Here is an 11576-nt window from a genome sequence, read left to right as displayed (position 1 = left end):
TAAGTGAGGTGTTAAAGTCCCCCACTATTATTGTGTTACTGTCGATTTCCTCTTTTATAGCTGTTAGCAGCTGCCTTATGTATTGAGGTGCTCCTATGTTGGGTGCATATATATTTATAATTGTTATATCTTCTTCTTGGATTGATCCCTTGATCATTCTATAGTGTCCTTCCTTGTCTCTTGTAACATTCTTTATTTGAAAGTCTATTTTATCTGATATGAGTATTGCTACTCCAGCTTTCTTTTGATTTCCATCTGCATGGAATATCTTTTTCCATCCCCTCACTTTCAGTCTGTATGTGTCCCTAGGTCTGAAGTGGGTCTCTTGTAGACAGCATATATATGGGTCTTGTTTTTGTATCCATTCAGCGAGCCTGTGTCTTTCGGTTGGAGCGATTAATCCATTCACGTTTAAGGTAATTATTAATATGTATGTTTTCTTAATTGTTTTAGGTTGTTTTTATAGGTCCTTTTCTTCACTTGTGTTTCCCACTTAGAGAAGTTCCTTTAGCATTTGTTGCAGAGCTGGTTTGGTGGGGCTGAATTCTCTCAGGTTTTACTTGTCTGTAAAGCTTTTGATTTCTCCATTGAATCTGAATGAGATCCTTGCCAGGTAGAGTAATCTTGGTTGTAGGTTCTTCCCTTTCATGACTTTAAATATGTCATGCCACTCCCTTCTGGCTTGTAGAGTTTCTGCTGAGAAATCAGCTGTTAACCTTATGGGAGTTCCCTTGTATGTTATTTGTCAGTTTTACCTTGCTGCTTTAAATAATTTTTCTTTGTCTTTGATTATTGCCAATTTGATTACTATATGTCTTGGCATGTTTCTCCTTGGGTTTATCCTGTATGGGACTCTCTACACTTCCTGGACTTGGTGGCTATTTCCTTTCCCATGTTAGGGAAGTTTTCGACTATAATCTCTTCAGTATTTTCTCGGATCCTTTCTCTCTCTATTCTCCTTCTGGGACCCCTATAATGTGAATGTTGTTGCATTTAATGTTGTCCCAGAGGTCTCTTAGGCTGTCTTCATTTCTTTTCATTCCTTGTTCTTTACTCTGTTCCACAGCAGTGAATTCTACCATCCTGTCTTCCAGGTCACTTATCCGTTTTTCTGCCTCAGTTATTCTGCTATGGATTCCTTCTAGTGTAGTTTTCATTTCAGTTATTGTATTGTTCATCTCTGTTTGTTTGTTCTTTAATTCTTCTAGATCTTTGTTAAACATTTCTTGAATCTTCTCGATCTTTGCCTCCATTCTTTTTCTGAGGTCCTGGATCATCTTCACTATCATTATTGTGAATTCTTTTTCTGGAAGGTTGCCTATCTCCACTTCATTTAGTTGTTTTTCTGGCGTTTTATCTTGTTCCTTCATCTGGTACATAGCCCTCTGCCTTTTCATCTTGTCTATCTTTCTGTGAATGTGGTTTTTATTCCACAGGCTGCAGGCTTGTAGTTCTTCTTGCTTCTGCTCTCTGCCCTCTGGTGGATTAGGCTATCTCCTGACTTATTGCACTTAGTATGATAATCTCTAGGTCCATATAGATGGCATTATTTCATTCTTTTTTATGACTGAGTAGTATTCCATTGTATAAATGTACCACATCTTCTTTATCCATTCCTCTGTTGATGGACATTTAGGTTGTTTCCATGTCTTGGCTAGTGTGAATAGTGCTCCTATGAACATTGGGGGGCATGTATCTTTTCGAATTAGAATTTTCTCTGGATATACGCCCAGGAATGGGATTGCTGGATTATATGGCAACTCTATTTTTAGTTTTTTGAGGCACCTCCATACCATTTTCCCTAGTGGCTGTACCAGCTTACATTCCCACCAACAGTGTAAGAGTGCTCGCTCTTCTCCATCCCCTCTCCAGCATTTGTTATTTGTAGACTTTTTAATGATGGCCATTCTGGCCAGTGTGAGGTGGTACCTCACTGTGGTTTTGATTTGCACTTCTCTAATAATTAGCCATGTTGAGTATCTTTTCATGTGCCTGTTGGCCATCTGTATGTCTTCTTTGGAGAAATTTCTATTTAGATATTCTGCCCATTTTTCAATTGGGTTATTTGTGGGGTGTTTTTTTGTTGAGTTGTGTGAGTTTTTGCATATTTTGGAAATTAAGTCCTGTCGGTCACATCGTTTGCAAATATTTTCTCCCATTCTGTAGGTTGTCTTTTCATTTTGTTTATGGTTTTGTTTGCTGTGCAAAATTAAAGCTGGTGTTTTAAATTCACGTCTCCTCTCCTGTTAGTTATTGTTTTCCCTTCTACTTCTCCCTCTCTAATTCAAAAGAACAATTAATAACAATAGTATTTTTGATGATGATAATTATTATTATTATTATTATTTCCAGTGTAGTCCTCCTCTAGGGGTTGCAGAATTATCTAGGAACACAGGAGGTGATTTAGGGTATAATGTTAAGAAACTCAGCATTTTTCGTACTAGGAGAACCAAAGAATATGGCATTTAACTCAAGACAGGGTACTCCTATGATCATAAAATATTCTGAAATAAGATTCCAAATTATTACAATGATAAAAATCACAATTCTAGATCCTTATACAGTGTGAATCATGATTTAAGTCCAGAGTGGCTAAGTGTACAAGGCCAAGAGCTAGGCTGCAATTCACAAGTATATCCTCTGGGATAGAACAACATGGAGCCTTGGACTGCTGGGAAAACAGCAGAGACTCAGAGACACTGTAGCACAGCCACTGGGAGGGGTTGGGGAGCTCTTCTAGGTTCCGAACAAGGTTCACACCTGCAGTCCAAGGTCAGACCGGGGTGGGGTAGAGAGCTATGCGGTCAGCAATCTTTCCCCACCCCCTCCCTGCCTGCTGACCCTCAGGAAGTCTGATAAAACTTCCCAGGAGCCCAGGAAGGATTCTGGTCACAGAGTAAAATGGGGCCTGCTGGGTACCCCCAAGGTAAGTTATTTTCTCAAGTGCCAAAAAAGCTTTCTAGGAGACAATTTGTATGAAGAGTCAAAATGAGGCCTTAGGATGTTATCAAGATGCCAATTATTTTGACTTTCATCACTGCCCCTGTGAAAGCACAAAAAATAATAGGTCCTCAGAGGCACACTAACTCACCCCGGTACTTTAAGGAGACAGTTCTGGGAATACTCAGGCAGTAAGAACACCAGGAAAATGCTCAGGGTGAGGGGAGGAGAGAGGCCTTTAATTGTCCTGGGTGAGCAGCAGCCATGCTACCAGCCCTCAGAGAACCACAGTAAATCCCCATCATCCTCAAAATATGCTTGGACCCTGGCCTTTCCCAGGGCATGGCAGAAGTTACCACGCCTCAGCACCTGTGTGGGGGATGCCAAGGCTGGGCTGCAGACTGTGCGATCCTGGTAGCTGGAGGTGAGGAGAGAGAGATGGCAGCTTCTCAGGAAGAAGGTAGAGGAGGAGCGGAGGGCTGTGAATGGTAAGGGGCCTGCTGGTAGCAGAGACCCTGGCTTTGGAGAGAACAGCAGGAGCTGACCAGTGATGGAGCTGCCAGGTGGGGCATTAGGAAAAATCGCGTAAATTTAAGAAATTACTCAGAGCTGATGGGAGGTTGCAGGCCCAGAGAAGAGGGAGGTTCTTGAAGATTTCTGAGAGCTGGAGACTGCTAGGAATGCTTGTCCTTAGGGTAAGACCCAGGGAAGGTGAAGATCTAGAGAACAAGAACCCCAGAGAACCGAGAGTTGGCAAGGAGGAGCTGGGGGACCTCGGGGTCTGCTGATGCCTAGTGTGAGCACATTGCACGGCACAGTTTTGCACTAAAACCAAAGACCCAGAAGGGAAGAGCCAGAGAGAGTGGTAGGTGGTATCTGGTAAATACCTGAGTTCCGGTTTCTGGTTTGTTCCCAGGCGGTCCCCACGTGCTTAAGTGGTTTGGCACTCCCAGCCCAGAAGGAGCCAAGTGTTGCACTGGGAGAGATGTCCCAGGAGATGCAAAGCAAAGGCATTGTCTGAAGGAGAGACTGCCCTGGTTTGGGGGCTGGGGGCAACAGAAGGTCTACAGCAGGAGACCAGACAGGAGACGGGACGCTGATGACCCGAACAGGCGCTGTGGAGCACCCAGGATGAGGTGAGAGGTGTACAGCATAGCAGCCAGACCACAGCGACCTGGGTGGGTCTGGGCCATTGCCCTCTGTCATCCTCATCCTCTCTTAGTGACTTTTTCTCCCAGTGTTCCCAGGGAAAGGCTCAGCCATGCACTCAGTGTCTTTATATTGCTCTTAACTCTCCCAATCCTTGTAGCTTTAAACCTTTTGACCTAGCTGAGAAATGGATGATTCTTCCCCAGTGAAAGGAGAGAATTGGAACAGTGAAGACCAGCCCTCTTCTTGCCCCTGTTGTCAATGAACGAGTCATTTCTGTGCGGTGGGGGAGGGGCTAGGCCAGGTGAGAGGGGACGCCTGCTCTGACCTTCTCTCCATTCCTTTCTTTCCTTTTTTTTTTGGTACGCGGGCCTCTCACTGTTGTGGTCTCTTCTGTTGCGGAGCACAGGCTCCGGACACGCAGGCTCAGCGGCCGTGGCTCACAGGCCCAGCCTCTCCGCGGCATGTGGGATCTTCCCAGACCGGTGCACGAACCTGTGTCCCCTGCATCAGCAGGCGGACTGTCAATCACTGCGCCACCAGGGAAGCCCCCTTTCTTTCATTTTAACTCCTTCCATCCTTCTCCCTTGATGACTCCTAGGTCATGGAGATCCAGAGTGTATTTTTGTCTAAATCTCCCCAGTTGAGTTATTTTGGGACCCACTCTACCCAAACATTGGAATGGCCACCAGGCTGATGACCTCCATCACTCAGGAGACTTAAAGAATGAACTGTAATCTGGGAATTGCACACGTAGGCGCACACAGGCTACAGTGGCACACTTCCTGTCCCATCAAAGAAGTACTGATTTAGTACTTTAGTAAACTGAATTTTTGGAAGTGTTTCACTACTGAGATGATGCAAATCAAACTGACTAGGAGCACAGACCCTGAAGCTGAGCCTGCCAGCATCTTACTTCCTTTACCCAGTGGATGGTCCCAACTTAAAGAGACCAACAGGACACAGGCTCCATCCTCACTTTGCAGTCTCCTGCTTAGAGCTCTGGCTCTTAGAAACCAGCCAAAGTCAGCATAGTGAACTAACCGATCATCCAACGTGTGTGTGTGTGTGTGTGTGTGTAGCACGATTGATCGATAGATCTAAATACGTTTTAGGTGTGTGTGTGTGTAAAAATACATAGATAGAAAGTTTTATCAAGTGCCTGAGTGTCTCATTTAAAAAATTGATGCTCTCCGGCTCCTTTGCATTTGTGACTACACAGAATCTGACAGTGACAGGGGTGGTCAACAGAGGATCAGACTCTGAGTGGCTAGCTCCTCATTCACCTAGAAAGGGCAGTTTCTGGTGATGAAAAAATAAGAGTCAGGGAGGCAGAAGACCCAGGTTTGGTTTCAGCTCTGCTTTTTTGTGTAGCTGTGTGATTGTAGGCAAAATGCTGAACCTGAGCCTCAATTTTCATCTTGGAAAAATCAGGGTGACTGTGTGTGTGTGTGTGTGTGTGTGTGTTGTCCTAGGAATTCTTAATATGCCTTCCAGAATTACAAATGCTATGACTATATTAAAATTGACCAAGGTTAGGAAAGTTATTGATTTTCCCCTGCTAGTTACCACAGGGTTAGAGAAGAGAGCAGTTCACAACCTACCTTGCTTTGGGGTATAAGAAGGTTTACGGTGACGCGTGAGGCTAGCGGATTTGCATTATACTGAACTTTTCCAATGCCTGGATCAGGAGATAGAGGAAGACTGCCACCCTCACGCTTTCCTCTCTAAGAGGCTGGCTTCTGCTAGAGATATCCTGGACCCCTAAGAGACAGGAACAACTGAAGCTACAGGGCAATGACCCAGACTCTCCTCCAGACAGATTCCTGTGAAAAAAGGGTCCCATTTCTTTGATATAATAGAGACATCTTGAGATAAAAGGAGGCTATATACTTTGAAGGTTCTCTTCCACTAGTACACAGTGGTTCTCAAATTTGAATCCCATCAGAATTTGTCACAGGGCTTGTTAAAGCAGATTGCTGGGCCCCCACAGAGTTTCTGCATCTGTAGGTCCTGGGCAGGGCCCCAGTTCTGCATCTCTAACAAGTTCCTGGGTGTTACTGATGTTGCTGTTCCAGGGACACCACTTTGAGAACTATCAAGAACGATACCTAGTATTCACTAGAACAGTATGCTCTAGAACAGTTATCAAGTATTCACTCAAAAGTGGGGAGGAGATGGAACAAGAGAAAGTAGCTTAAATTTTTTTTAAGGTGTTAATTAGTCTGTAAGAGTTTACCTTGAAAAAATCTTAATGCCGAAATAGCTCAGGCTTTAAAACCAGCTTTTGAAATGTGTTCGTATACTAAAGGTTACACATATGAAAAGGAAATCTACATGCCTTTTAAAATGAGTCATTTTCATGAAAGACACCTGGCTCAGAGGAACTACCGATTTCACCATTTTGGCACTTAAGTTGGTGTTTTGCAGGGCCTGAGGGAAATGCGTAAAAAGATAAATCACATAAAACCCTGTATGCCGCCGTGACGGGTGTCAGCGAGGCTGAGGGGTGGGGGTGGCCGCGTGGTGAGAGGCAAAAACACTGCCATTAGGGTCAGTAGTATGGTTTCCATCTCCCGCCTCTCCCAGACAGGTAAGGGAGACAGAGTTAGTCCTTCTCTCACTTTCTGAAGATTCCCTTCCTCACGTTTCAGGGGATCAATCTTGTAATTCTTGGATTCCTTTTCCGAATCAAATAAAGACACATACGCATCTCTGGAGGAAAATGTCTGTATTAAAAGCCAAAAAAACACAGAAGTACAAGAAGAAATGCCCATCTGGCCACATCACTGGATAGATCGACTTGGAAAAAGGTTAATAAAGTTCATTTTCAGCGGTAACAATATATCAGTGTTAAATCATTCCCATGCCTCCTCCCCCTTTTAAATAAATTAAAAAACAACAAACTTCAAATACTATGTTCAGATACAAAGAGCTTCCCTTACTACAGCAATAGCAATTTGATTTTTTTTTACTAAAACTTTCATTTAAAACAGTTATTAAATATATAAAACAAATACACAGGATTTGGTCATCTGCCATGGATATAGGGCACGTGGGTGCGGGGAGGAAGGAGGGCAGGGGGACGCAAAGAGGGGAAAGGGCCCCATTTCCCTCCTCTCCGTCTTCCAAGCTGCGGATCTCACCCTGCAGGGCAAGGGCTTGCATCTGCTTTTCGGAGCCAGAAGCGCGGCACAAACCTGGCTTTTCCCACACGCTGGGGCCTCTTCCGCGGACCCCTCCCCGGAAGAACTAACGGTCACTACTGCACGAAGCACACCGGCCGAGTCTCCCGGCGGGAAAGGCACCGAGAGCGCGGACATAGGGAGGACAAGGGGAGGAGTGGGGCGGGTCACTTGGTCGCCGCCCCCGAGGTGACGGCCGCGGCTGCGGCGGCGGCGGCGGCGGCTGCGGCGGCGGCGGCGGTGGTCCCAGCGGGTACGGCGGCGGGGGCGGCGGCGGCGGCGCTGGCGGTGGTCCGGCGCTGCTCCATGCCGTTGGGCAGGAAGCCGGCGATGATGGGCACCGGCCAGATGAGGGCGGCCACGCTCCACACGACGATGACCAGGGTCATGAAGCAGGCCACCAACGTGGACTCGATGGGCTTGCGGTTCAGCCGCCAGCCCGGCTCGCCCTGCAGCTCCTCCAGGCTGAAGTCCAGGCAGCAGAAATGCAGCGGCTCTCCCTGCAGCCACAGCGGCCCGGGGGGCTCGGCCGCGGGGTAGGCGGGCAGCGCGGTGGGCGTCCCGGCGGTGGCGCCGGCGGGCCGGAGGCGGCCGGGGCGGCGGCCGCGCACCCAGCCGCAGCCCACGCAGAGGCGCAGGTCCTGCTGCGCGCCGCCCGCCGCCAGCCCTAGGTGCTCGATAAGTAGCGGCGGCCCGACTCGGTGGAAGGCGGCGGCGAAGAAGGCGCGGCCATGCGCGTTGGTGGAGAAGAGGAGCAGGTCGCACTGGAAGCCCCGCGGGCGGCCCCAACGCACGAGCAGGGAGCTCAGCATCTGTCGCTGCACGCTGATGTTGCACGGCGCCGCCGCCTCCTCCTCCGGGCCGGGGCGCTCGGGGGCCCCGGGCGCAGCCGAGGCCAGCAGCCGCGGGGCGGCAGGCTCGTCCGCAGACGACGCGTTGACCGAGGCGTTGAGGAGCGCCCCGAGGAGGCCCGGCGCGTCCGCGGCCCCGCCGCGGGCGGGCGGCAGCGGGCAGGCGGCGGCCAGCAGCGCGGCGAGCAGGGTCAGCATGGCCTGTGGCGGGCGCCTACGCGCGCAGGGCAGGCGGTGGCTGCATGGCGCGCGGGAGACGAGCCGGCGAGCGGACGGCGGGACCGCGGGGACTGGCGGCGGGCGGAGTGAAGACGCGTCGGGCCCCCCTCAGCCCACGGGGGCGGCGCGGAGGCGGTGGCGGCGGCTCGCTTGGCGCGTGGCTCCCTCTCGGCCCGGCGGTGTCTGGGGTTCCCCGCCGCCCCCGACGCGGGAGCCCTCGGACGGCCAGGCGGCTCTGCTGGGCCCTGCACTCGCCGGGAGCAGGATTCCCCGACTCGGCTCCGCCTCCCGCGCGCCTCGCCCCATCCCGCCCCGCCCTCCGCCCGCTAGGCTCGGAGACTCCGGGGAGGGCGGGGTTGCACGCGCCGCGGCGGGAGCGGGGGCGTGGTCGGGCGGGCCGGGAGGGGTGTAGGCAGCGTGCGGGGGTGGGACTCCGAGGCCTGCGCGTGGGCCCGGACGGTCGCGTCTGTGGCTGTTTTCCGATAGTTTGGGGTGGGGTGGCTTGGCCCGGCTCGCGAAGCTTGCGGACGTGCCCTGGCGGCCCCGCCACACCGCCGGAGTCCAACTCCAAGCGGCGAAGGCACTTTGAGGGAATGGCGTCCTCGGAGGGAGGCTTTTGTCACGCCTGAGGCGGGCCTGAGATGTCTCACCTTAGTGCTTACCTGGACCTCGCTCCTTTTACAGAAGGTAAAACTGAGGCGGAGAGAGGGGGAAAGACTTCCCCAGGCCACCCCAAGAGCCAGAACCAGAACTCCTGGCCACGAGTGACTCTTAGGTCCGGAGAGTTTGGCGGGTTTTTAATATACCTCCAACACAATAGATCCACTTGGTATTTTCACAGCAAGCAAACCCCAGAATTCCAAGAACTCTATGGAGTTGGGGTGGAGAGGGTCGGGTGGGAATGTGAGCCCCATAACCTTGCAGCTCTGGGGTTTCCTGATAGGGACTTTCACTCCCAGGAAACAGCTCCTCATGTGCAAGGCCCTGTCTGGCAAGTCCAATGAGCACGTATTTATGAAAGATTTGTATGTAGAGTCTGTTCAAGGGAAGATTCATCTCCGTTAGGATATTAAGTGGAGGAAGGCCTGTCAAGAATAACGTGCCAAGATCAGATTTATATTTTAAAAAACACTTTCCTAGCAGTTTGGCCTTTTACACTTGGTAAGAGAAATTCACTGATGCTGCTCCAAGAGAATACCCCTGTGGTTTGAAGCCAGTGTGCTCCGTGAGCACCAGCTATTCCTGAGTCTGAGAGGGAAGGGGTGGAGAGAGCAGAAACAGGCCATCACCAAAATGGCACTCCGTCTAAACCAGCTCCGTTTCCTGAACAGAACTACATTGCTAGGCCTGGTGGCTGATTACATTTCTGGCAGAGTTATCCATTGTTTCTAACAATAAGTCAAACCAGGTTGAGGAAGATGTAAAAACAGCTTCAAAATATAGGTCGCAAACCTACCTGCCTTCTTTCCACTTGGGCAAGTTATTATTCTGACTTGGCCTTGGCTTCCCAATCTGAACGGTGGGGTCAGTGGTACCTGCCTTGCGGGGTTGCTGTGATCAGTGCACTCAACCCAGTGTCTGTCCATCTGTTCACAGAGGTGCTCATGCGTTGGCTGATGAGATGTAGTTCCTATCAGTCTAGCCCGAACTGGCTGTCTGGAATGACCCTTGGTTTCTACAGAAATGATGAATTTCCTTGAGGGGATGGGACTCCCTTTTGTTTAAGCCTTCGTCACTTTTCTGCTGGGAAGCAAGCTACCAGAGAGAACAATGTGAATTTTCGTGCTTTTATTAAAAGTTAGTTTTCCTTTTAGACTTGCATGCCAGGAACGGAATTTATTGTCTGATACGGCAGAGCTGTTTTAGTCTGAGCCATGTGGCTGGTGAACAGCCCAAGAACAGGGGCCTCAGGTAATCTTCAGGGCTGAGAGAGGCCCAGTCTTCAAGGGGTGGGTTTTGAGTCCACTGTCTTTGACAGTAAGTGATGCTCTCTAGGGTTTCAGCCAGAGGTGGGAGCTTGCTGGCTTTGTCTGAGCAGCAGGGAGGCAGCAGCAAAGGAAGAAGACACAGCCACTTGGGGAGCCAAATAGTTCGCTGCAAAACTGTGCCACCATTGCCCTGCGTCCTAGGAACCTGAATTCTGCCCACTTTTCCAGCACGTGTAGGACTCCAAAACCTTACCCTCGTTTAGAGGGACAACCACACAGTTCTAGATTGATTTGCTGTCTTTAGGGGCAATTGGAATTTGGGAAGATAAGATAAAATTACGTTGTTTTCGGTCTTGTTTACTTCTGTGTTACCAGCAATGGCAGAAGCACTTGAGCACAGGGGAGAGGCTGTGTTTGTTGATTGGACAAATTTGCCTGTTTGCTAATAGCTCTGACCAGCCACCATTTATTTAGTACTTTCCACATGCCAGGTGTTTTACACACATCATCTCTACTCTTTTCAACAATCCTATGGATGTGATACCTATTTTACAGTGAAAAAACTGAGGCTCAAAGAGCGTGAGTAACCCACCTGAGGCCCCACAGCAACTGGTGGCAAAACCGGAATATCAGTCCAGTCTCCACTGACTCGAAAGTTTGTGCTTTTCAAAGAACTAGTTGTGTCTTGTCTTATTGAGGTTGGGTTCCAAAATCTGTGCATAAGTTAAAAGAATATATGGTGTAATTCTAATTTCATTTTGATAAAAACTTTTGGTCGAGTTTCTTTTTAAAGAGATATATATAACCAACATACTATAACAGCATTAGACAAAGATTGGAAGGAATCTTTGTGGTTTCCAGTGGAGGAAACCATTAGAATCCCGGCTACCTGATTCTGTACTTCTCTGCAATCTTCGTATTCTCTAAATGTGCAACTGATACTTAAAAAGAAAAAAAAAAAAAAGGAAATTGAAGTCCCACTACCTTTTACAGCCATTATCACTTTGTGTTCTTCCCTTCAGCCCAGAGGGGATCTGGGGTCCAGCCAGGAGCATAGGGCACTCAACATGCAATTGCTGACTGAGTGAGTTGGCCTGCTGGTTAAGAATTCTGCCCAAGCTACAGGCGGAGACCTGGTTAAGTTGTCTGGCTCCTGGTCCCTTCTCTGATCCATCTCCTACCACTTTCCCTTTCCCTCACCGGCTCTGTTCCAGGCATACTGCCTTCCTTGCTATTCCTGGAACACAGCAAGCAAATCGAGACGCAGAGCCTTTGCCCATGCTGTTTCCTCTGCGTAGGATGCC

The 11576-nt window shown here is 49.3% G+C and overlaps 1 protein-coding gene across 1 annotated transcript; it reads right to left on the bottom strand.

Moving 5' to 3' along the window:
* Positions 1-7441: 7441 nt before the first annotated feature.
* Positions 7442-8557, bottom strand: TMEM158 (transmembrane protein 158; the record flags this gene model as incomplete). Its single annotated transcript, XM_082848155.1, has 1 exon — positions 7442-8557. Exon 1 carries the CDS (start codon positions 8321-8323, stop codon positions 7442-7444), a length of 882 nt encoding a protein of 293 aa, XP_082704281.1. The 5' UTR covers positions 8324-8557.
* Between the last annotated feature and the right edge of the window lie 3019 nt (positions 8558-11576).

The sequence above is a fragment of the Leucopleurus acutus genome (assembly GCF_964270905.1).
Source record: "Leucopleurus acutus genome assembly, chromosome: 10".
NCBI classification, from domain to species: Eukaryota; Metazoa; Chordata; class Mammalia; order Artiodactyla; family Delphinidae; genus Leucopleurus; species Leucopleurus acutus.
This window is presented reverse-complemented; position numbering and strand designations above follow the sequence as displayed.